At 53.7% G+C, this 26,203-nt stretch overlaps 1 protein-coding gene across 16 annotated transcripts in view; it reads left to right on the top strand.

The window, feature by feature from the left end:
- The window catches only part of CCDC57 (coiled-coil domain containing 57), a 101,814-nt gene that overhangs the window by 47,572 nt on the left and 28,039 nt on the right, over window positions 1-26,203 (top strand). For 7 of the 16 annotated variants that reach the window (XR_012009408.1, XR_012009407.1, XM_072782055.1 and 4 more), the window contains 5 exons: window positions 412-582; window positions 4,759-4,933; window positions 18,447-18,520; window positions 24,095-24,223; window positions 24,646-24,841. Coding sequence is in view for 8 of the 16 variants with exons in the window: in XM_072782055.1 (XP_072638156.1) it covers window positions 412-582; window positions 4,759-4,933; window positions 18,447-18,520; window positions 24,095-24,223; window positions 24,646-24,841 (745 nt within the window). In the remaining 8 variants the exon portion in view is untranslated. Of the gene's footprint in view, window positions 1-411; window positions 583-1,677; window positions 2,471-2,965; window positions 4,403-4,758; window positions 4,934-6,047; window positions 7,199-18,446; window positions 18,521-24,094; window positions 24,224-24,645; window positions 24,842-26,203 lie in introns of those variants that run through there. The other 9 variants (XR_012009413.1, XR_012009411.1, XR_012009414.1 and 6 more) reach the window with 9 other exon arrangements.

The following is a 26,203-nucleotide window of genomic DNA, read 5'->3' as shown; positions in this document are numbered from 1 at the left end:
CCTTCTGTGCTCCCCGCTCCTGAAGGCCTTGGCCTCACCCCTCTCGCCTCACCACCTCCCATCCCAAGCCCCGGGGTGCCCCCTACGAGTTACCTACATTTTCTGCACGTGTTTGTTTCTACCCGAGCTGGGCTCAGGAAGAGGGTTTTAGGCTGTCTGCTTCTGTCCCGCAGTTCCAGGCCTGGAGGCTCCCGCCAGCCTTGGCGCCTGTGTCCGTGCTGCAGGAGACAGGTGGGGCGCAGCGGTGGGGAATACGTGCATAAAGCCAGAGCCGAGGGACTGGCCACCGCGTCTCCTTTCCGGTTGTCCTGCGGTTCTGCTGGGTGCTTCCGTCCTTCCCCGCTTCCTCGCCCTCCTACCTGCCCCAGCCCACACTCTCCTTCCTAACGCTGCCCTGAAATGGCCCCCCAGGTGCTGCAGAGACCCCTGGACCCAGACATCATCCAGCACGAGCTTTCCCGTGATGTGGACCAGGTGCACCTGGAGGTTTTAGAGCTGCAGAAGCAGATGGCTGAGCTTGAGGAGCATCTTGGGGGCAGACAGCAGTCGGGAGCCCCAGACAAGGCTGTCCTCGGTGGGGAGGTAGGTGCCTGTGGACCCTTGCTCCCGCCACCCTGTGCCATGGGGGACCCTGCTGCACAAGTCACCCTCCCGGGCCCCTGGTGCCCCGCCTCAACTGGCTTTCATGTTGGGGCCTCATCCTCAACAGAGGGGTGCTGCCCCACCTCCGGCCTCCAGGCATTGGGCTCCCACCATTTAAAAGTCCACCGTAGGGCAACCCCAGTAGCTCAGTGGTTTAGTGCCGCCTTCAGCCCAGGGTGTGATCCTAGAGACCCGGGATCGAGTTCCGTGTCGGGCTCCTTGCATGGGGCCTGCTTCTCCCTCTGCCTGTGTCTCTGCCTCTCTCTCTCTGTGTCTCTCATGAATAAATAAAATCTTTAAAAAAAAAAATAAATAAATAAAAGTCCAGCGTAGGAGGGGCGCCTGGGCAGCTCATTCGGTAGAGCATCCGCCTCTTGGTTTTGGCCCAGGTCGTGATCACACAGTCGTAGCATCGGGCTCCACATTGGACTCCACACTCCGTGGGGCGTCTACTTCAGATTCTCCCCCTCTCTAAAATAAATAAACAAATCTTAAAAATAAAAGTCAGTCCAGCATAGGAAACCCACATGTATGAAGAGGGCTATTCTGTTTCCTCTAGAAGTGAGTGCTTGACTGGCCAGGACGGCTCTGGGAACCCTGAAATTGAATGCAAAATTGGGTTTTTCCTTCGAGAGGACCCCTGTGGGGATTCTGAGTGTTCAGGGCCACCGCCCCTGTGCTCATGACAGTGGGGCGTGTGCGGGTCTCGTGCCCTCCACACCCGGGGCCCCACGGGCTCCGTGGCTGGTTCTGGCCAAGGCTCTGAATGGGGGGAGAGCCTGGCACTGCTGTCCCCACAGATCTGACACACAGGCCACTTCTCTTCTTACCCAGCACTGTGATGGAAGAGCTGTCAGGAGTGTGCTGTCTTTACTGTCAGTTACCTGTGGTGACCTGGGTCACCTGTGATCATCTTTGGGGACCTCAGTACCTGCAGTTACCCGTGGTGACCTGCAGTAACGTAGGGTTACCTCTGGTGACTCACAGTGACCTGGGTTACCTGTGCTGACCTGAGGTGACCTGTAACCTGTGCAGGCCTGCAGTAACGACTGTACCTGATGTCACAGCTCACCGCCCTGAGCTCTTTGGCAGAAGCAGTGTAGAAGTCAGAGGTTGTTCCAAGGGCAGGAGGGAGACGGCTTCAGGACAACTGCCAGCGCCGAAGGACCAGAGGAGAGGGTGGGTCCACTCCTCTCTGGCTCAGGAACACCAGGGGGACCCAGCCAGGCCTTGGGACAGACGGACGGGGGAGGCACGGCTGCAGGGGAGGCTCCCGAGTAGAAGCTGCCTGGAGAGCCCAAGCCCCGGCCCCTCGCCGGGCCTCCCGCTGTCCTGCAGCTCGAGGACACCGTCCTGGCCACAGAGGCAGGAGAGCAGCACGTCTGCCTGAACCCCGTGTCCGCAGTTGGTTCCAGGGGCTGCCCACACTCGGGCCCAAGGTCAGCAGCACCAGAGCAGCCCCCAAGGTTCACAGCCTGGTTCACGGACTCTGCTGCTTAGACGGGAAGAATTGTGGGCCTCAGCAGGATTTAAAATCAGGATGTTTAATGCTGTGGCTGACTGGCTGGAGCTAAACTGACTATGACCTTAGGGAGAAATAGAGGCTCAGGAAACCCAGGGGGTGCTCCCTGTGCCCAGGCCAGGTCCCCCCAGGACGGCAGCATCTTGGGGGCCCAGAAGCCTCCAGCGCCAAGAACCTGGTTTTGGAATTTCTCACTCTGCTGAGAGGAAGCAGGCCCAGGCCGGGGGGCGGGGGTGGGGAGATCCACCATGGCACCTGGAGACGGGACAGGACGCAGCTGCCAACGGCCCCGGCGCTGGCTGCGGAGTAAGTGGGACTCGGGTCTGTGCTGACAAGGCGGGAGGCTGGGCCTGGGCCAGAACAGGCCTGCAGACACGGGGGCCGGGCGCTGGAAGCCATCCTCGTGCACCAAGGAGGGCAGGCCGGGACTCGTGTCTCCCCCACCATGACTGCTGTTTCCAGGGAGGCGGCCTGCAGACTCCCCTTCAGCAGGGGATGCGCTGCTGTCATGGACACTGGGACAGAGGGATGTCCGGGGCTTCCAGGCCAGCTGCCCCCAGGGCTCCCGGCCGCACCGCGGGCTCAGCCACAGGGGACGCGCCACCATCAGTGGGCCCACGCTGTGGAGCCTGTGGGGACCTGGCGGTGGGGTCCCGTGCCCCGGGCGAGAGAAACAGGCTGTAGGCCATGCTTGGACAGCTGTGAGCTTTGCGTGTGGCCGGCGTGTTAGGTCATAGCGTCGTATCCGTGGTAAATTTCTGGTTTTCATAGCTGTGGTTACGAAGAGAGTGTCCGTTTTAGGAGAAGCACAAGCTGGAGCCTCGAGGCATAAATGAGCAGCTTGTCTCCAACTTCTGCCCGCGGTCCCGGAAGAAATTCCTATGGTGAGGGGGGCTCTTGGCATCCTGTCCTCGCGGCAGCCCGTGCGGCACTCTGGGCACCTGGCCTGGCGCCCAGGGTCCCCCACCCTCCTGCCCACCACTCCTCCCAGTCCTGAAACCCCTGCGGCCCTGAGCCCGGCGGCAGGGACGCCCTGGGATCACTGGGGGGCGGTGTCCACCAGTCCTGCCTGCGCCCCGGGTCGTGCAGAGGATTGGAATCCCTCTCGTCCCCCAGACCCCTGGGGCCCAGCCGGCGCCCCTCCGAGCCCCTCCGTGCCGACCTGGGCTTGCTCCGACGTCAGCCTCTGCGGAGCGCAGTCGCCGCTGCCCTTGGGAACAGAGTCCTCCCTGGTGAGGACACCTCAGCCGGCCAGACCCTCACTGCGCTGCGCCAACCTGCGCCTGCCTGGCCAGGACACGGGAGCAGCCCCCAAACAGGCGCGGGCGGATGGGGCCAGCACGGGGGACCGCGTGGGCCCTGAAGCGTGCGGCAGTTTTAAGTCCTGGAACGTGTCATTGGAGCCACTTTCCTCTTAAGTATCTTGAGCGTCACTTTGCAAAGGTTCCTTTCGGGGTTGCTCACTGAAAATGGTACAGGAGACTCCAGCGTCATGCTCCTGTGGAGGCCGGGCCTCCATCCTCCCTCCCTCGAGGTCTGTCCCACCCTACAGGCCTGAGGACCCCAGTCATTCCTGGCCTTTGGAGACTCAGGTGAGGCCGGTCCCCGTGCGGTTGGTAGTGGGCCCACGTCTATCAGGGGGAAGGGTCTGGATTGGGTGTTGGGCTGTGGTGCCGCAGGGCCGCCTCCCCCTCCTCCCTGCTGCCCCCCTGCCCCGCCTCCTGCCCACCCAGCCCGCGGCACACGCTGGAGGTGCCGTGCGTGGTGGTCACGGCTCTAGGCACCTGAAGAATAGGGGCCCCGGAGTGCACAGGTGCCTGCCAGCCCTGGAAGGGTGCACCAGGAAATTGGGGCCAGGACAGAACGTGCCAGTCTGTCCCAGGGACTCCAGGCCGGTTTCTGTCCTGGCTCTGGCCCACGCAGTCAGCACAGGGCACAGTGTAGCTTTTCACGGTGTCAGGAGCGGCCGTGCCTAAGTAGGCCACCTGCCTCCCTCGGGGCTTGGACGCCGTTTCCTCCAGGCCTCTGTCTGGCACACAGTCCACACGCACACTTGTCTTTTCCTCTCTCTCATTCTCTGACCCCGTCGTTCTGCACACCCTCCAAGTGTGACCGTGTGTCTGTGCCCTGTGGTGACCTAGCACGGTGACCCCACAACACGTGGTGCAGGAAGAGTTGAGGAAGGCTGGCGCCTGCCACACACCCTCCATCAGGCCTCTGCCCGCCCCTCCACACCAGGTGACCCCAGGACCTGTGACCTGTGCACCCGGCCCGGGCCCCGCTGCCACATGGGGGATCCAGTCACACGCGCGGCCCCCGTGGATCCTGGGCCCATTGGAGGCTCCCGCTGGCTCCTCATCGTCTTCGCCAGAAAGGCGCGGGCCAGGGGGCGGGGGGGGCCCTGGCCAGTGGTTCTCCCCCGGCCCACCTGCGGAGGAGGGGCGTCCATGATGTGAGGCCCCCGTCTCACTACGGAAGCATAAGCACGCTGAGCCTCCCCCCGTCGGCCACCTGCACCCACCGCACATAGCCCCTCTCACCCAGACGGCTTGTCTCAGGGCTCAGGGACCCTGTGTCTGTGGCTTTTTTCACAGGTCCCTGCAGACCAAGGACCCCCGAGGACAGAGGACTTGTCTGTGCCCCGACTCCAGCGGAGACTAAAGGAGGCGACCCGAAAAATCCTCCGCCTCTGCGAAGAGAAGGAGCAGCTCCTGGAGATGGGGAACAGGCTCCGTGCAGCGCTGGCGCGCGCCCCAAATAACCTCCCAAGTAAAGCGGGGGCTGTGGCTGCAGGTCCTGGGGAAGGGGCGAAGGGGCAGGAGGAACCCGGGAGGTGGGAGGAGAGCGAGCGGGGTGGAGGGAGGCCTGGCCTCTCGGAGGGAAGCGGGGTCAGGAGTCCAGAGCACAGAGCAGAGCTGCGCCTGCGACAGGCATTCCGTGACTCCCGCCCCAGCAGCATTGGTGAGAAAAATACTGCAGTTGGCAAAGCAGGCGGCGCCCCTGTGCTGCTTGCTGGGCACTGGCCCCGGCTGCCACGTGCTCAGCCTGCTCCGCCGTCTTGTCGCCAATGGCCACTGTGTCACCACTGAAACCAGGCCGAGCCCAGCGGCAACGGAGGGAGCAGTCCCCGTTTCCCTGTGGCTTCAGAGGCCGCTGGCTTTGCCGATAATTTAGTCAACACAGGGCAGCCCGAGTGGCTCAGCGGTTTAGCACCAGCCTTCAGCCCAGGGCCTGGTCCTAGAGACCCGGGATCGAGTCCCACCTCGGGCTCCCTGCATGGAGCCTGCTTCTCCCTCTGCCTGTGTCTCTGCCTCTGTGTGTGTGTGTGTCCGTCATGAATAAATTTAAAAAAATTTTTTTTAATTTAGTCACGCAGGTTCACTGTGGGAAGTATAATTCATGATAATAATATTTCCCAAACCAACAGCGCACAGGCCACTCTCTTCCTCAGCTGGTAAGGAGTAACGTACTCCAGAGTGATGGCCAATAATCGCAGTTGTTCCATGCAGGGGAGATGGAGGAAATAAGGTCCAGATCGTGCTGAGGTGCCCCTTGCTGCCAGGGGACCTTGGGAGAGCCGCTGTAGCGTCATCCCTGAGAGCAGACGCCCGGCTGCCGGCGCACAGCCAAGGTCTCTTGTTGGAGGACCAAAGGCACCGGCGTTGGCGGGCAAGGTGGCGTCCTTCACAGGGCGGCTGCGTGCTTGTCACCACGGCCAGCCAGGACTAGCCTTGCCCAGACCAAACACTCGGTCAGCGCCCAGCACGAGCCACTGGCCGTCAGACCGCATCCACGAGCGGTCCCTCTGTTTCCCTGGGGCAGCCCAGTCTTCACGCTGTAGCCCTTTGCCGCACACGGCTTCTGCCTCTCTGTGCTTTTCCAGCAAGAGCTTTGAGGTGCTGTGACCAGAGCCGAGAGGTTCGGGCTCACCCAGGGTCGAAGGGGACAGGCCATCCTCTCCTGCCTGTAGTCTGAAGTGGAGAGGAGGTGGAGGGCTGCAGGCCCGCCAACTACTCTGCTTCAGAAGGAAAGCCCCGAGCACTGCAGAGGGCACGTCGGCAAAAAAGCGTTTCGTCTGTCAACTACGGACTTGGCTTCCCTGGGTAGGTCCTTCTGGTTCCCAACCACCCAGCGCTCAGACAGGGGAAGGTCCAGCCTTGTGCCTCATCCTCACGGCTTCCCGTGGCCAAACTGTGGATGATAATAGAAGTTGTTAATATGTTACTGTTTTTGGTGTGAACACGGCCAAGAGAATTACCCGGTGAGCGGGAAGTGGAACGTGGGAGAACCCAGGCAGCGGGGCAGCAGTGAGCACCTGTCTGGGAGAGACGGTGCAGGCCCCTGAGGAACTCTGAAGACGAGGCCGGTGCATCCAAGAGCTGCCTGGCCGAGTGGCTGCCATGGGTCGGGGCCCGAGCGGCAGAGCAAACAAAGGCTCATGGGTAAAGTTAGCCCAAATCGCTCTTTGCAACCACACAGGATGTCCACCCGACCGCGTGGGGTGACGGAGGAGAGGCTGTCCCAGAGGTGCCGTCCTTCTGAGGGTCCACCTCTGGAAGCAGAGATAGCAGACGGGCCCGACCCGATGTGTCTCCCGATGCTGTCAGCCTGCACAGCAAGGGCAGAGGTGTCGTGTGCCTGCAGCCCCGGCAAGGACTGCCTCTGCCTCAGGACCTGCTCCATGAGGGCCCTTCCCCATCCTCCCTCCAGGTTGCAAGTGAGGAGCAAGGCTGACTTTGCCTGTTCGTCAGACACACTTCCAGACCATCTTCTGCCACGTTCAATAAAAACCTTGTCCCTAAAAACAATAGCAACAACAAACAAACAAAAAACAACCTTGTTTCTTTGGAAGACCCACCTGCCTTGGCTCTCCTCCCTCACACCTGTCCTTTAGGTCGGCAACTGCAGCAATGTCAGCATTTATCGCTCTGATTCTCCTCCTAAATTCCATTCTCCTCCTGTCTTCTTTTTTTTTTTATTTTTTATAAGTTTTTTTTTTTTTATTTATTTATTCAGAGAGAGAGAGACTGAGAGGCAGAGACACAGGCAGAGGGAGAAGCAGGCTCCATGCAGGGAGCCCGACGTGGGACTCAATCCCGGGTCTCCAGGATTAGACCCGGGCTGCAGGCGGCGCTAAACCGCTGCGCCACCGGGGATGCCCTCCTCCTGTCTTCTAAACCAGCAACACCCTCCCACAGCTGAACTTTGCTGCTCTTGACTTTGGCCTCCATGCCACGCTGTGCCAATACCAAGATGCCCTCTCTCAGCTCCCAAGGCCCCAGAGCTTTCCTCTGACTGCAGCCATGCCTCCCTCTTCCTCTGATCTACATTCCAGGAACTTGTCTTTCTTCTTCGTTGTAGTTACTTATACCCAGCCTGGCCTTATGGCCAAGTACTTCATTGAGTCACTCAACACCCACCCACTCATCCACCCATGCCCCCATTCATCATCCATCCATCCATCCATCCATGTATATACATCCATTTACTCATCCACCTATCTGTCCATTCACCCATCCACTCTCCCATCCACCTGTCCATCCATTCAGTCCACCTGTCCATCCGTCCACCTACCTACCCATCCATACACCCACACATCCACCCATCCACCTACCTATCAATTTATCCATCCATCCACTCATCCATCTACCTCCCCATCCGTCCATGGACCCATCCATCCACCCATTCATCTATTATCCATCCATCCAATAGAGAAGCTACTGCCATGTGCCAGATAGGTCCGCCTTCTGTAATTTCTGCATCACTAGGCATCATATCTGGCTAAATTAGCTGTTTTCTGCCTCATAGTGTCAGAGAAAGCTACAGATCCCTACTAAGTTTGTAGCCTCCTCTGAAGGTTAGGGAGACCTCAGGAAAATAATTTTCCATATTTGGTGACTGTTTTTTTTTTTTTAAAGATTTTATTTATTTATTCATGAGAGACACAGAGAGAGGCAGAGACACAGGCAGAGGGAGAAGCAGGCTCCATGCCGGGAGCCTGACATGGGACTCGATCCTGGGTCTCCAGGATCACATCCTGGGCTGAAGGCCGGCACCCCTTTGGTGACTTTGTTAATGGTAATTTTAACTGTCTTCATTTTCTTCTATGGTGATTTATTTATGTGGGGTTTTTTTGCCCTTTCTTGCATTAATTTTGGTCATTTCCATTTTGCTAGGAAACTACCCGTAGTCCCCAGCCTGTAAAGTGCCACCGTAGAGTAGTCCATAGTGGCCCATAGTGTTCTGCTCTCTTCTGGGCCTGTGGCTGTCTCCCCCCACCTTCTAAAACCTTCATGTAAGCTGTGGTGTGGGAGTCAGTTCAAACTGCCTTTCCCCATTGGCTGTGCACACATTGCCTCAGTGCATCTTTGCAACAACCCAAGCATGGAGAAAGGCTTCCCTGAATGACATTAAAAATTAAAATAGCCCCATAGGCAGAGGAAGTCAGACAACAACAGATATGATGGCCTTACATTTTAAAAGTCTCTAAGGAGGGCAGCCCCGGTGGCACAGCGGTTTGGCACTGCCTGCAGCTCAGGTGTGATCCTGGAGACCCGGGATCGAGTCCCACGTCGGGCTCCCTGCATGGAGCCTGCTCCTCCTCTGCCTGTGTCTCTGCCTCTCTCTCTGTGTGTCTCTATAAATAAATAAATAAAATCTAAAAAAAAAAAAAAAAAGTCTCTCAGGAAACAACATCGTAAACACAGATAAAAGCTAGTGACAGACTGGTGCAAGTGGTGACGACATGTCCGACAGGTGAGGAGGATCAATACCCCAGGTGGCGTGTGCAGGTCACACACAAGGGCCAGGATGGCGAGTCCCAGGAGATCGCCTAGCTGACGGTGCAGGTAACACGCGGCCTCCCCAGGAGCCTGAAGAAGCAGATCAAGTCAGTATTGAGTTTGGATCTCAGGTGGAAAATCTCACACTCGGGGCCCCAGCGCGCCCTGGTGTAGATCCTCACCGGTGAAGCCTTTTTGGAGGGTGATTTGGCTCTTCTGCGAGGTTTTATAACGTCCATACCCTTTGAATCAGCAATTCTTCTCTTAGAAATCTGTGTAAAAGATTTTTCACCAACATGAACTAGATGCACGTGCAAGGATATTCTCGGCAGCGTTTCACTGTGAGGCAGCGATCAGGACTGGTGTAAATGTCCGGGGTGGGGCCCTGGAGTCCAGAGCATCCCCGCGGGGAGCTGCCTCCGCCTGGCCTCAAACCACTTGGGGTGGAGAGTTCTTCCCCGTTGCCTTCCAGCGCATTGTGAATGACACTTGGGCGACTACAGTAGAAAGGTGGCGGTCCCACAGGACTCCCAAAAGCCCTGGGGCTTGCGGTCATTGTATCATTTTGTCGCGAGCCCAGAGCAGCGAGGGGACCGCGGGCCTGCTGGCCCCTCGTGCACCTGCTGCCTGTCGTGCTGGCCTGTGAAAGAAGCAACCGCAGGAGAGTACGTTTGCCCCAGTGAGCACATGAAGAGGGTGTGTGTGCACACGAGCGTGACTGCGCACATGTAGAAGGAGGACCGCACGGAAGTGTATCAATTTCAGTTGGTGGTTTGGGGAGGAAGATCGGGACTAGACCTGGGGAGTTTTCTCTGTGTATTATTTGCAGTTGGCAAATCTACCCAAACACTCTACATTCGTTTCCTTTTGGGAAGCGTCTTCCCCGAGCGCACCGGTGGACTCCTGCTGCCCCGGGAAGCACCCGGGCCCCTTGGCAAAGGCCCTTTGCAAGGCTGGTCTGTCTGCATTTTTTTCACAAAGACAATTTGGTTTGTAAATACATCTGGTTTATAAACCAACTGTGACAAAAACATCTTCTCGTCATTTAACAACATTAATAATTTAAGACCATCCGGCCAAGGTGGCGCCCCAGCCCTCCATCCATCGGCAGTGGTTTCCACGTGCTTCTCCAGCTTCTCTGGCGGGCGAGCTCCCCGGCCCTCCCCACCGGGAGCTGGTGGTCGGGCCTTCATGGCCTTGGCTCTGGCTGCTCAGTCTTCATCGCACACCCCCTGCTCCCCCCCCCGCCCCGGGTCAGGCTCCCGCGGCCCGCCCCCACTCATGCGCTCCGCTCCCAAATAATTAAATCTTTTTAAAAAAAAATGATTTGGTAACAAAAAAATAAGTTAGGGGCCTAGCTTTAGTTAGCCTGCTAACCCGACACTACTTATTAGGCATGTATCCATAAAGAGTGAGATTATTATTTACATTTATTACATTTATTGTTCCTAACTGCACATGCATCTAAAATCTCGATGTAAAACTATAACTAAGGTAGAAGCCGTGATTTCCAGGCACGTCGTGTGTCATTGTGTGTCCTGCTTGACTGGCACTCTTGCGGCCTGGCTCCGACACCGGTGCCCTGTCACACGCCGGCCGAGGCGAGGAGCTGCGCCCCGGGCTTGTCCAGTCTCGCCCGAGGCAGTGCACACTCTCGGTGTCTTGAAATGATTTCACGGTGGCCATTTCCAGTGGCCTGGCTGGAACGAGAACCCGACACTGGCATCTTCTTATGATCTTTTTTAAAAACAAATGCCCCAGTGTCTTCAGAACAGTTGGGTTTTCTGAAGACGGTTTCCCGTCCTCGTCCTCGTCCTCGTCCTCGTCCTCGTCCTGGGTCCCCCTTTTCCTCAGGCTGCCTTTCTCCTGGGTCACCAGCCTGTGTCTGCATGAGCTCAGTTTGCCTTAGTTTAACCTGCTTAGGAATTGGTTTGTTTTCTGAAATCTTAAGATTTAGGGTTGTTTGTGTGTTTTTCCCATTTGAAATTCTCAGCCATTGTTTCTTTAAATACTCTTCTATTTGTTTCTAATCTCTCAGGAGATCTCATTAGACCTGCTGGAAATCTCTCCCATCTTGCTCTCCCCCCCACCCCACCCCTGCCACCTTCCCCCTACCCCCTCCCAGCCCCCTCCTCCTCTCTCCCTCCGCCTCCCTCCCTCCCTCTCCCCGGCTTCCCTCCTGTCTCCTGGGGTTCCCTCAAAGGTAACCGGTGGATGGATTCCTGTATCTTTACATGAAGTTTACAGCTCGTGTTTGTTCATTCCTTTTCTTGCTTTGTTCTTTTCCTGATTTAACATTTACTTTATTCTTTCTTGTTTAGTAATTGCTTTTTTCCAAGATTTTATTTATTTATTCATGAGAGACACAGAAGCAGAGACACAGGCAGAGGGAGAAGCAGGCTCCCTACAGGGAGCCCCCATGCAGGACCCCGGCGCCAAGGAAGGCGCTCAACCCCTGAGCCCCCTGGGTGTCCCCTGTAATTGCATTTTTTTAAGGTGTGAATTCTCCATCTGAGTTTTGCATGGCCATGTCTCAGAGGTTTTGAGGGACAGTGTTATCAGCGTGATTAGCTTCTAGATACCCTGCCTTTATGCAGTCAGGTTTTCTATTTCATTCTAGTTGTTCAGGAGAGTTTTAGAATTGTTTAATTTATTTTCAAACACGTGTTGAATTGTACTTTGGAATTTGTTCTGTTAAGCAGTCTTATTATACATACTTAGGAACATTCTTTCTGAATTTATATGTATTGGCATCCCTGGGTGGCTCAGTCGTTGAGCATCTGCCTTCAGCTCAGGGTGTGATCCTGGAGACCTGGGATCGAGTCCCGCGTCAGGCTCCCTGCATGGAGCCTGCGCCTCCCTCTGCCTCTCTCTGTCTCTCTGTGTGTCTCTCATGAATAAATGAATAAAATCTTAGAAAAAAAAAAGAATTTATGTGTATTTGTCAACTTGAACTGCCAGGAACCATGATTTTTTTAAAAAAGATTTTACTTATTTATTCATGAGAGAGACAGAGAGAGGCAGAGACACAGGCAGAGGGAGAAGCAGGCCCCATGCAGGGAGCCCAACGTGGGACTCGATCCCAGGTCTCCAGGATCACACCCTGGGCTGAAGGCGGTGCTAAACCGCTGAGCCACTGGGCTGCCCAGAAACCATGATTTTTTGTGTTAAAATCATGCACAGCTCTTATATTTCTGCCCTGTTCTCCTTCCCTTCTGCACCGTCATGCGGCGTCTGTCTTCCTGCCGTGTCCGTTAGCGTGAAGTGCCCTCAATGGCTGCAGCTCATCCTGGTTCAGGTTGTACAGTGTCCTTTCTGATGTTCAATAACATTTAATGCTATTTTAAATCAGGTGTTTAAAAGGGTTGTTTCCAAAAGTAAAATATGACTTAAATAGCTATGAAAATGAGCACAGGTTTAGGATTTTCTTCTCTCTGTTAAACAGTGAGGGGACCAGTCAGATGTTACAAGGAAAAGCTCAAACATTAGTTTATCTGGATTAAAGAAACTGAATTACAAATGGGGAGATCAAACTGGTTTTTCTAAGAGGGAGAGGGTTGCCAGTGGAACCTTGGAGGGACAAGTCACAAAGAGCATGGCCGTCAGTGTGCAGAGTAGCTCGAACTCGGGCAGCAGGCCTTGCGTGTGCAAAGCATGCTGCACATGGTGCAGTTTCCACTGAAGCACACATTTCTTCTTACCATTTTTCTGCTTGTTGGTAAAACATAATCTCAAAGAAGGACCATCCATGATCACTAACAAGGCTGGTTCGTTGGCCGGATTGTTTCCAGAGGTGTAGCAAAAACGTGAATTAACCGAATAGGCGGCCTTCCAGCATGTGCTCTACTGGAAGTTTCCATCAGGAATCCAGATTGGACTTTAAAAGTTGTCCTGAGGCCATGAAGCCAAGAACTCATCAGGTTTCATCTGCTGAAGGCTTTTGAGAAAATTCCTTTCTTCTCAAGTGTTTGGAAATATCCTGAGGCTCCCAGCTTTCCATAAGCTGTGAACCTCAGCTCCATAAGGTCAAGCACGGTTCCTGCTGGTGACCTGTCCTCACAACCAAGTGAGTGTCGTCCTTGAATCTGGCCAGGCAGGCAGGGCCATGGCTGCACCATCCAAGTGTCCAGTCAAATCTCAGGATCCCTGAGAATCTGTGCAAATAAATGACCATATTGCCAGGAAGGAGCTGAGAAACAAAATTCAACCCAGTAAATGTGTAGATCTAATTGGCTCTTATTAAGCAATTCGTGAATCAGGCGGCATCCCATCTAACAAGGAGGGAGCTCCTCAGAGCTGTCCAGAATGGAAGGTTTTTATGGGAAGGGGAGTAGGAGCAAAAAGTTATTAGCAAAAGAAAAGGATTGTTTAAGGCAAGGTCACCTTCCTTTTTTTTTTTTTTTTTTTTTAAATTTTTATTTATTTATGATAGTCACACAGAGAGAGAGAGAGAGAGGCGCAGAGACACAGGCAGAGAGAGAAGCAGGCTCCATGCACCGGGAGCCCGACGTGGGATTCGATCCCGGGTCTCCAGGATCGCACCCTGGGCCAAAGGCAGGCGCCAAACCGCTGCGCCACCCAGGGATCCCAAGGTCACCTTCCTTATAGGTTAGGGTGGGAGTCTTGTCCTGCCCAGGACCTCCTCTTCCTGTGGGGGTGGAGAGGACCCAGTGGCAGACCCTGTACTGATTGGAGAAGTCCTGACAACCAGTGAAAACTGCACTGCTGGGGAAGGTTGAAATGCATCTAGGTCAGGCATAAAGCCCTGGTTTGGGACCAGGCCTAAGTGACGCCACTTCGGGCCTGTGATTTTGCCTTTTTTTTTTTTTTTTTTTTTAAATCAACATGCTGGTTGCTTTATTTTTTGTTTTAAAGATAACACTAATATCGGAACCTCTGAACTTAACTATACTTTTCTGAAAGTATCAAAGAGTAGCTCCAATCCTAAAATGATATTGGCAGAGGCTGCTGGGAAGATGGCAGAGTAGGAGGATCCTGAGCTCACCTCCTGTGGTGTAGCCACCTAGAGAACAGCCACATCGGCATAAATAAGCCAGAAAGCCACTCGAAGACTGGCGGAAGAGACTCTGCAGCTGGATGTAGGCAAGAGGCCATGGCCCAGTGGATCCATCCCCTTTACTTTCCTAATGGAAAGTAATCAAGCTGAGCAGATAAGAAGGAAAAAATACACAAAATGAGCAGAGACCCAGGGGGCTCAGCAACACGGCCAAGCATGATAACAATGCCATGATGGGGATCCCAAAGGAGAAGAGAGAGAAAAGGAGGCAGAAGATTTATTTGAAGAACTAATAGCTGAAAATTTCCTGAATCTGGGAAAGGAAAGAGAAATCCAGATCCAGGAGGCACAGAGAGCCCTCAAAAAACCAAGCCAAAGAGGTCTGCACCAAGACACAAAGTAAATAAGATGGCCAAAAGTAGTGATCCAGGGGGAATTTTAAAAGCAGCGAGAGAAAGGAAGGCAGTTACACACAAGGGAAACCCCATGAAGCTATCGGTGGATTGTTCAGTGGAAGCTTGCAGGCCAGAAGAGAGCGGCATGATATATTCAAAGCGGCAAAAGGAAGAAACCCGTAGCCAAGAATACTCCATCCAGCAAGGCTTTTGTTTAGAACAGAAGGAGAGAGTTTCCCAGAAAAACAAAAATTAAAGGAGTTCATAACCAGGAGCAAAACCAGCCACATCCCCCTCACACACGATGCGGGTCCCAAATCCGCAGTCCCACCTCCCTCCTGCCCGAGGTGCACTGCCGGCAGCCTGCTCAATGCCAAGTCAACACCCCTTCACCTCAGATCGACAGGGACTCAAACTGACATTCTTCCCCTCAAATTCCAGCCCCTGTGCTCAATTTTATACACAAAAACGGGCATAATTATAACAACAGAACGAAGCAACCCAAATAGTGACACCGAATTATGTGGAAGATATAAAGGATAAAAGGAGCGTACTAGGCTGAGAACATCTCCAATAAGCACATCAAAGAGCAATACATACAGCGTGACTCTAGGTACTAAAAGAAACAAACCCAGGAAAAATAAAACAAGACAAAATCAGAGAGAGAAACAGACCATAGAGGCTCTTTTTTTTTTTTTAATTTTTTTTATTTATGATAGTCACAGAGAGAGAGAGAGAGGCAGAGACATAGGCAGAGGGAGAAGCAGGCTCCATGCACCGGGAGCCCGATGTGGGATTCAATCCCGGGTCTCCAGGATCGCGCCCTGGGCCAAAGGCAGGCGCCAAACCGCTGCGCCACCCAGGGATCCCCATAGAGGCTCTTAATCACAGGAGACAGAGTGAAGGTCGCTGGAGGTGAGGAGGGTGGGGTAACTGGATGATGGGCATGAGGAGGGCGCATGATGCTATGAGCCCTGGGTGTTATATATATATAAGACTGATGATGAATCACTGACTTCTACCTCTGGAGCTAATAATACATTATGTGTTAATTAACTGAATTTAAATTTATATAAAAAGAAATCCACCCCCCAAAAAAAATACAATAGCATCCATAAAGCCAATATTATTCTTACGAGTGTCAATGGGCCATCCTGAAACCAGGTAAAATATAAGTATCTTACTGTGTACTTTTTAAAATAATTTATTTATTCATGATAGAGAGAGAGAGGTAGAGGCAGAAAGAGAAGCAGGCTCCATGCAGGGAGCCCGACGTGGGACTCGATCCCAGGACTCTAGGATCACACCCTGGCTGAAGGTGGTGCTAAACCGCTGAGCCACCCGGCTGCCCTCTTACTGTGTACTTAATTCGAAGTGTTGCCACTGAAATCAGTTACAGATGTTTATTCTGAAAGATGCTGCTGTGAAGGCTGCAGACTCAACTGTGGTTAGTGGTCTTCCAAAATTAAATGTATGGAATATCCAGAAAATAGGTTGAATTAGAACTTGTAGACAGTTTTCAAATACTCACTAGTAACAGTTTTTTGTTTTCAATTGCCACATGGCCGTAAACCAAAGAGACAAATAATTTCAAATGCTCACAGATACTATTTAGGCAAAAATGATCGTGTATCAGTACTTTTAACATTGCATGCATCAAATTATAATAGAAATTATAAAATTTCTAATATATATATAAAATTTATAATAGAATCATAAAATTTCTATCAAATTATAATAGAAAGGTAACTATAAACGAGATGCAGGCTCGTGAACAGCATATTTTCGTGAACAGCATAAGAGATGATAGGAAACCAAGGTCACATTCTGCCATCAAGTGTGGCTCCCCCATTAATTCACTTTGTGACAGGTCATTAAGAACATCTTTACATCTGTGGGACGCCTGGTGGCTCAGTAGGTTAAGTGTCTGCCTTCAGCTCGGGTCATGACCCCGAGATCCTGGGATCCAGCCCCACATCGGGCACCCGGCTCAGAAGGGCATCTGCTTCTCCCTCTGCCCTTACCCCGCCTATGCTCTCATGCTCTCTCTTTCTCATAAATAAAGAAAATCTTTTTTTAAAAAAAAGAGAAAAGAAGAAGAAGAAAAGAGTATCTTCACATCCAATAGTCTCCTTACCCCTGAAGATACTCAGAGAAAAGTTTGAGCTCGGAAGAAATGGAAGACTCTGAGCCTGTTGCTCTGCCTTGAATTCCATTTGTAATTTTAGCAGAAAAAAATTATTTTATCTTAGTTGAGCTGGAACTTTTGTTCTGATAACTCAAGAGGATGAGTGGGCACAAGTTCATTTTTCACACAAGGAAGTCCTTTTCGAAGAAGATGACTTTCAGCGGGTGTGCTTGCTGAAGGTTCACTCTGGAATACTGTCCCTTAGCCCAGGTGCTCAGCGTCTGGCACTGTCTTCGGCTCACTCGGGGACACGGGGACAGCCTCGCAGCCGCACCACCAGCCACCCCACTTCCATTCCCGGGCCGCCTCCCGCGGTTTGCTTGTCAACAGAGCACTGCCCGCGGGGGTCCCCGAGTCCTGGAGGACCTAGGGACACTGAGTGTGAGCATGAGGTGGTGTCGCGGGGCTGGAGGCCTGCTGACCTGACCCAAGCCCGTCGCCTTGGCTCACGGACCTGGACCCCGACCTGGATGCACACCAGCCACACAGCTTGCTCTCCTGTCTCTTCCCTCCCCCTTGGCTCTTTTCACCAAAGTAGAACTTTTCCCACAGCAACTGCCTCGTCTCGCTCTCCCTGTGGCGGTGTGCACGGTCCCCCCCCCCCCCCCCCCCCCCCCCCGCCAAACGCCTTGCCCCAGTGGTGTGCATGGGCCTTGCTCTCCCCCCAGCGGTATGCACGGTTCCCCACCTCCCGACCCCAGTCGCCCCAGCGGTGCACACCCTCGCTCTCCCCACCCCCCGCCCTGCGGTGTACATGGCCCTCGCTCTCCCCTCCGCCTCCCCCCCCCCCACCCGGTGCACAATGCACAATGCCCTGCCAGTGTGCATGGTTCTCACGTCTCCGCATCCTGGCAACACTTCCCTTTTTCTTCTGTCCGTCCTCATGAGTGCAAAGTGGTCTCTCGCTGAGATTTTCATTTTGCATTTCCCTGATGACTAAGGACGTTGACCACATTTCCATGGGCCTGTTGGCCATTTGTGAGGCTTTAGAGTCCACAGCTTTTAAGCTCAGGTATTAGAAACTAAGGAAAATAAATGCATTTCCAACTTTTGTCTTTCCCATGTCCTTTCATCTTCTGGAAAAACTGATCTAGTACCTAGGACCCGGCCCAGGAGGCCCAGGGTGGCACAGGTAACTTCATAACCACCCAGATATTAATATGCAGTGTGTCCACCAGCACCATCTTCAAATGAATAGATAATAAGCATTTAAAAAATTTCCGTTTCAGTTTCTAGCACAGTCCACCTCAATATTTACAACTCCTATGCACAGAAGCCTCGTTGGAGTCCTCAGTAAGCTTGTGCCTAACCAAATAGATTCTTATTCTGAGAACAGTAATTGTATGTTGTAGTATGTCAGCTTGAAGATGAATTTCCATGGTTTGTAGGTAATTGAACCTAAACGGAGTTAACGAACAGGTGTTCGTGGGCTGCGTGACCATTTCTCCCTAAGACGGTGCGTGCTGAAGCCTCTTACACGCACAATCTTTCAGTTCATTCACCCAACCTGCTGCTTATTTTTCTGTGAAACACATTCACTGACCCGAAGACATAAGCTGCGTGAGGCCTCGTGTGGCTGTAGAAACCTGTGTGCACCCCAAGCCTGCTGCTGTGTCACGCAGTTGATGGTGTGGCCCGCACGCACACCATGAGAGAGGAGTGACACGTGTCACAGGGACCGTGTGTTCTGGAGTGCTGTGGTTGGCACGGGGGAGGTCAAGACGCCAGGCGCACACGGAGGGCAGACCCTAGAGGCGCCTGGGCTGGCTCGGTCGGTGGAGCACATGACTCTTAATCTTGGGGTTGTGAGTTCAAGCCCCACACGGGGCATAGGGCTTACTTTAAAAAAAAAAAAAAGTGAAAACAGAAAGCAAGCAAATCCTTTTCCTTTTGTTTCTAGGGAAACTGCCTCGTCACCCCCTGCCCACCCTTGAGGCCCCTTTGGGACAGTTGCAGCCCCACTTTGCAGCCCAGGTAACACTCCTTTATCTAAGAAATGTAGTTTTAATGACTTTTATTAGTCACGTGAATATTGCATTTCATTACGAAAATGTAAAATCCAGTAAACACAAAGGCCTCCAATTGCCAGCACCCACAGTTACCAGTAATCTCCGTGTGTTCCCTACCACTTTTTTAAAGATTTTTTTTATTTATTTGAGGGGTTGAGGGAGAGAAAACCTCAAACTCCTCGCTGAGCACGGGGCCCGACACAGGGCTCAGCCTCCTAACCCTGAGATCACAACCTGAGCCAAAACCAAGAGTCAGACGCTTAACAAACTGAGCCACGTGAGCTCCCCTCCTGCTGTTTTTTTAAATTACATACATACGTGGGGCCCCTGGGTGGCTCGGTGGTTGAGCATCTGCCTTTGGCTCAGGTCGTGACCTCGGGGTCCTGGGATCGAGTCCTGCATCAGGGTCCCCCTGGGAAACCTGCTTCTCCCTCTGCCTATGTCTCTGCCTCTCTCTGTGTCTCCAGTGGATAAATGAATGAATGAATAAATGAAGCTTAAAATTACATCCATAGATAAATACAAATTACATCATGTGTGTTTTACTGTAGCTTTACTCCCCTGGGTGTTATTTTTGAATCTTTACCAATATGATGGGTTAAAAAATTTTCATTTTTTAGAAGTTTTCTCATATCCTTATTGGTATTAAAGTCTGTAATCGGCTATTTATATTTCTTCTTTTGTGGGTTATTTATACATGTGCTTTGCTAATTATTCTACGTGTGTGTGTACTTGCTAGTTTTTAAGAGTTCCTCATATACGAAGGAACAACTGTTTGTCCATTATGACCTTCTCAGACTTGTCATTTGCCTTTAACCTTGTTTCATTTTCTTAAACTACAGATAACTTTTTTTAATCTAATGAGCTCTGTCAGTCTACTTTAGTGATCTTTTTCACTGTAGTTTTTCTCTATTCTGAGTTTAGGTAAATATCCACCCATTTCTTCTAGCTGTCGTGTTTCACTAACTGTCACAGTGCCCTTAAGTAATTGTCCTCCTTTTTCTTGCTGGCGTTGAATTGATCCTTTTTTTTAAGATTTTATTTATTCATGAGAGACACAGAGAGAGAGAGAGAGAGAGAGAGAGAAAAAGACAGAGAGAGAGAGGCAGAGACACAGGCAGAGGGAGAAGCAGGCTCCATGCAGGGAGCCCGATGCGGGACTCGATCCTGGGTCTCCAGGATCAGGCCCTGGGCTGAAGGCAGCACTAAGCCGCTGAGCCACCTGGACTGCCCGAATTGATGTTTTTATCATGTGCTAAACATCTAAATTCTTGTGTCTTTTCCAATCAATTTTTTTTTATTTTGAAACATTTTCAAATTTAAAGTTACAAATATAGCATTACACCTTTCACCTAGATTCACCAGTTGTTAACTGATCACTACATTTACTTTACCATTCTTTCTCTTCCTCCCTCGGCCTTCCCAACATTTTAGATGGATGGATGGGTGGATGGATAAATGGTTACATGAGTTCATGATGGATGGTTGGGTGGATGATGAATAGATGGATGGATAAATTGATGAGTGATAGGAAGAGAGACACACACAGTGAGACGGCTTTGCTCCTGGACCAGCTGAGAATAAGTTGCAGACAGTGAACCCCTTTATGTCTGAAAACAAGGACACCTCCCCACATAATGAAAATCAGGAAGCAACATTAATATGGTCCTAGAATTTAATACATATCCTATATCAGATTTTGTGAGTCACAAGTCTAGGACCCACGTTGCCTTTCACTTGTACACCTGTGCCTGTGTGTCTGGTTGTGTAGTCATGCATGTAGATGCACTTGGGGGTTTGCATGTGTAGGTGTGTTTGTGCACATGTGCAGTGTGCACACGTGTGTGCGTGTACGAGGAGGTAGATGCATGTGTGATGGGTCTTCTGACCCGGTTTGTCCTTCATGATGCTCACCTTTGGGAAGAGCCAGGCCAGTGTTTGACAGACCGTGGGGTGGCGTCTCGGCATTGCTAGACTTGGACCTGTATTTATTTTCTACACAGCTCCAGTGAAGAGTCCTCTCCCCAGCTGGTGCCGACCTTTTTTAAATATCATACCTTAAAATAAATAAATAAACAAACAAACAAACAAACAAACATCATACCTTTGCGGGGCACCTGGGTGGCAGGCAGTTAGGCAGCTGACTCATCTGGGAGTCATGGGATCGAGCAGGGAGTCTGCTTGGGACTCCCTCTCGTTCTCTGTTCCTCCCACTGCTCACACTCTCTCTCTCTCAAATAAATAAAATCTTTTTTTAAAACCCATACCTTTGTAATATCTTTAATTTATTACAAATGCATACAACAAGGTTGCCCTTGTTTCTATTTTTAGAAAATCCTCACAAAGCTTTCTTAGCCGTTTGTCCCATTTGATCTTTACTGGGTAGATATTTTAATTTGTGTATTTTTATTATAAATATTTTGGACTTCTAAGAAGATACAAAGACTGATATGAAGTAAACCATCCAACTTAATAAACAAAATAGTATAAAGTCAAGACCCCATTACGTGTTCTACCCCGATACCTCCCTTCAGGCTCTCCTGACTCTGGTGTTTCTCTTAGCAGATATTTTAAAATCTGTATAAATCACATTGGTTGTGTATGTATCTTTCTGCACAGCGCTTTTATTCCACTTTATATTTCTGAGCTGTGTCGATGCGGATGCAGCTCTTCCATAGAGGGCTGGGGGTGGGTCACTGCGTAGGACCACACCTCTGAGGGCTTCATGTTCTCTACGGCAATGTAGCTCCGCAAGTGGCCTGGAGGCGCCACAGGTGACAGGTGAGCAGACAGGCCTGGATGTGCTCCAGGAAAACTTCATGGGTCCTGGAAGTTTCATTTCATAGAATTTCATGCCATGCAACTTTCTTCTTTTGATTTTCTTCAACTAGTTAAAAATGTAAAAACTATTTTTAACTCGTGGGCTGGACAAAAACAAGGTGGTTGGCAGGATTTGGCCTGGCAGGTGTGGCTTTCCAAGCCCAGGTCTGGACACCACTGGTGTACATTCTTTGCTGTGGAAATATATCAGCACGGATGGACCTGCTCGGACACACGACGGTCACCCGGAGCCCGTGGCGCACATCATGGCTCACCCTGCTCCTGTGCGCTCTACGGGTTTGCACACATGTGTGATGATGTGCGTCCACCCTCTTGGGCTGGATAGTTTCCCTGTCCTAAAACTCCTCACTGCCCTGTGTACCGCCCCCTCCCCAGCTCCATCCCTGATTGTCTCTCTGTCTCATGCCTGCCTCCCACCCCCCAAATGTCACGGAGGTGGAATCGTACACTCTGCAGCCTTTTCCAGATCGGCCTCTTGCTCTTGGTAACATGCAGCTGCGTTTCCCCCACAGCCTCCTATGGTTTGCAAGCTCTCTTCTTATTGCTGGACGGTGTTGTGTTCAATGACTGTACCGGTTTGTTAATCTCAAGAATCGCTGTTGCAGGCAATCAGGAGCATAGTTGGCTTTTACCAAGTTTTCTTTTCTTTTTTTTTTTTTAAAGATTTTATTTATTTATTTATGATAGAGAAAGAGAGAGAGAGGCAGAGACACAGGCAGAGGGAGAAGCAGGCTCCATGCGAGGAGCCCGACATGGAACTCGATCCTGGGACTCCAGGATCACACCCTGGGCCAAAGGCAAGCGCCAATCCGCTGAGCCACCCAGGGATCCCCTTACCGAGTTTTCTACGTAGCAACTCCACAGAACTGATTGGTGCTAATACGTGTGGCAGCGGTTTTCCTGTGTTCTCTGGGCTGACGGAGCGCGTCTGAGGCAAGTGCCAGGCTCCCCCTGCACAGTCCTGTCTGGCACTGCTGTCCTGGCCAGGACTCCCATGGAGCGCGGAGAGCAGGGTCACTGGCTCCCATGCCTTCGTCCTGATTTATAGAATGCTTTATTGAAATTTTTTTTTTGGTAAAGATTTTATTTTTTTAAGCAATGTCTACACCCAACGTGGGGCTCAAGCTCACAGCCCCGCGATCAAGAGTCACACGCTCCACTGACTGAGCCAGCCAGGTGCCCCAAATGCTTTATGCATTTTATGTCCAGGTAGATGGTTTGCTGTAAGTCAGACATGGTTGAATATCAGCAGTTCCATATGGTTTGGCCTCAAGCAGACGGTGCCTCATTTTAAAGTTCTTTCTTTAAAACTCTGCTGAGTTTTTACCCAGAACACATGTTGAATTCTGTCTGCTGGAGCTCAGGCCCGCGGGTGTGCCAGCTGCAGGCGTGTGGGGCCTGGCGCCTGAGCCCCGCACGGGCTGCGTGTGGCTGCCTTCAGAGTCCTGTTCTTCCCAAGCCTTTCCCCACGACTAGACGCTTCGCCTGTACCGAGCTGGTGCAAGGGAGCAGGCGCGTGTCAGCGCTGCGTCTGTGCACCTGTGTCTAGGGTTTCACTCAGTGACATTCCGTTTCCTAGAAGGATACGGGGGCTTTAAAAGGCTTATGGCTAATCTTTATCCGCCCATGTTCTGCAGATCGTCTCCCATGTGTGGCTTGCCTTTTCGATTTATTTAAAACAAAGAGAAAGCCGGCTGGGAGGTGGATGCCTGCGCCGCCCGGGGTGACGTGAGCCCCTAGAGTGGCGGCCGTGCCGAGGCTCCTCGCCGACCCGGGGCCTGGGTCCAGAGGGGCAGGCGGCCTTTGAGGAGAGGCACCCGATCTGGAGGCCGCTGAAGCCGGGACTCGCTGTGGGATGGATTTGGGATGTGAGAGGGAAGGAATCCCGGTTCGGGGCCTGGCCACTGAGTGGGAGGAGGCGAGCGGTGGCCAGAGCCTGGCAATGCCTGAGCTCTCCTGCCACGCACGGCCCGGTGGGAGGGGGGCTGCACTCGGGCTCCACAAGCCCTCCGCGAGGCCAGGGGCTGAGTCACGGGACAGCGAGGACAGCGCCACGGCCCCCACAATGGTCTGCCCGATGGGGAACACCGGCCTGAGGCGCTGGGCAGGGCCAGCCACAGGGAGGGGTGGAGACCCTGGCATTCTCCAGCAGAGGACCCCTGCCCCAGGGGACCCCTCCCCTGCATGACACTGTCCCCTGCGAGAGCCCCGCTCACCTGCACCCCCGCCTCTGGAGGACCCCTTCACCTCTGGTGGGAGATGCACTGACACGCCAGCTCTTGGTAACCGTGAAACCGCCTGCGTTGATCAAACTTTTAAACATGTTATTAGAAGGAAATCTCCCAAATCACCCATAAACCTGAGCGTTATTGGTTACCTGCCTGGCTCGGCTCCTTCCCTTCCCTGTGCCCCCCGTCCTGCAGATGCCCCCACAGGTGGGTGTGGGGGGTTCAGGCCGCCGGCAAGTTGCCAGGCCCGGGGCCTCCTCCCCTGACGCTGACGAGGGGTCCGTGACGCTGAAGGCCGGGCGCTCAGGTGGACGCGGCCACACCCCTCCCTCTGGCTTGTCACCGACGTGCAGGAGTCCCCGATCCCAGAAACACGGGGACAACATTTCCCCGATGTTGAGGGAGACCTCGGCAACACGCCCCAGCAGCGACCCCGACGCTGAAATCCTCTTGCTTGCATTCCCACGCAGGACTCGGAGCACCTCAGGGAAGAACGTGTCCCTGCCCGCCCTGGAGACGTCCAGCCCGGCGTGGCCCAGACCGTCGGCAGCAGCCATCCTCCGCCAGGCTGCGCAGCGGGGGCGGCTGAGCCCGGGCAGGTACGGCAGGCCGGTCTCGGCGCAGGGACCCACCCCGGGGAGCGGCGCACCCGGTGTCCTGGCAGGTGGCCATCACCGTGAGTGATGGACCAGACGCCGCTCAGGGTGGCAGGACCTGCTGGTCCCTTTGGCGAGTGGGTTCCCTGGGGTGCTGGGCACGGGGCCGGCTCCTGACCACAGAGGTGCACCCGCAGAGGGCTCGGCGGGGCCTTGGCTCAGCCGGACAGGCATCGGTCCTTCCAGGTCCCACCTCCCATGGAGACCACACTGCCCTTGCCCGACAAGGCAGCTATGTCCGTCCGGCGTCCGTAGGAGCGCCGGCCAGCCTGTCCCCAGAGCCCCACCCCACAGCCTGCCTTTGGCCAGGCCCGCTCTCTGGTCGCCTACTGGGGGCTACATGTCCTACATCTTTACATTCATAGCGACAACACAGGTCAACTCGACAGAAAGAAAACCGGTCCCCAAGGCCACGCCCGGCTCCCGGACCCCACAAGGAGAGTGGCCACCACACCCGAAGCTCCTCAACACCAGCTAGCAGTCCCCTCCAGGACACGTGGAAGCTGCTGGACCTGGGATCCAGCCCCTCCGGCCTCACCTCCCAGGACGACTCTGAGCCAGGTAGACTGAGGCCCAGGCTCCCGGGCTCCTGGGCCCCAACAGGGCAGAGACGGTGCTGGCGACTGCCTTACTTCAGGGAGGCCCGGCCCCGGGAGGACCCCACATGCGTCCGGAAGATTATCTCCAAAGTGCAGAAAGCACTTCCTGGTTTATGGGACGACTGTGTGGGACAAAGGTCATTGGGTACATGCGGGTGGGCATTGAAGGTCAGGTCGGGGGTCCTGCTGGCTCAGGGCAGTCCTTCAAGCTGGAGGGGAGTTTGGGTTCCTGTCAGCGACCCTGCTCTGCCAGAGGCAACAGGGAAGCCGGCAGGAGGAACTTAGTGACAAACTAGAGCCAGGGGTCAGAATGGAGGGGAGACAGTGTGTCTCTGGCCTCTGCTGGCAGGGCTGGGGGACAGCAAGGTGGCCACGGTGGCCACGGCCAGGCTGAAGTGCAGGCGCACATGCTAAGCCCTTCCCGCCTGGGTGGGCTCCCGCGCTGAAGCCCGGTGCCGTGCGCGTCCCCACCCGCGGCGTGGTGCAGGCCCCCTCCGCAGGGAGCCAGAGCCTCCAGGCCAGGAGACGCAGGCGTCCTCTGTTCTGCTCGGCCTCCTGAGCATGACCCCGTCCTGGTCCTGGTCCTGCCTGGTCGTCCTGGGTGTCCAGCAGCGTCCATCCGGAGGGCCCACCTCTGGGGAGCCGCATGACCCCACGTGGCCCAAAGGCCGAGGCCAAGCCAGGGCAGCTACACGCACCCCTTGGGGGATCCGAGCGCAGGGAGAGCCCTCGCCCCAGCTCTCTGCCCGCGCGGTCGCGCTCCGTCATGCGCACGTGAACCGACGTGACTGTGTCCTGCAGCGGACATTATAGATTATTTCCAACCTTTGTCCCACACGTCATGTTACAGTGAATGGCCTTGTACACACTCTCTCCAGGGTGTCTGTAAATTCGAGGGGCGGAGCGTTGCTTTGTCAGAAAGCAGATGCATTTCTCACTGGGGAGGTGTCCAGCTGCTCTGTGTGGACACCAGCAGTTCCTGGGCACACAAGGGTGCAGGGTGCATGGGGGGGAATGTGGGGGGTGCGCAGGAGGGGGTAGGGGGTGTGCGCAGGGGAGGTGGGGGTGTGGGATGGTACGCGGGGGGGGGTAGTGCAGGGGTGTGCATGGGGGGAGTGGGGGTGTGTGTGCAGGGATGTGCATGGGGGGAGTGGGGGGTGCATGCGGGGGTATGCGCAGGAGGGGGGTGGGGGTATGCACAGGGGTGCACACAGGGGAGGTGGGGTTGGAGAGGTGCGTGGGTTGGAGGTGCGGGTGCGCAGGACCCGTCACACTGGCAGTGGTGGCCTCGGTCTTCTTGTCTCCAGTTCTCACCCCTTTGCAC

Source organism: Canis lupus, chromosome 16 (assembly GCF_048164855.1).
Source record: "Canis lupus baileyi chromosome 16, mCanLup2.hap1, whole genome shotgun sequence".
Taxonomy (NCBI): domain Eukaryota; kingdom Metazoa; phylum Chordata; class Mammalia; order Carnivora; family Canidae; genus Canis; species Canis lupus.
The sequence above is the reverse complement of the archived record's forward strand: the minus strand, read 5'-3'. Positions and strand labels throughout refer to the sequence as shown.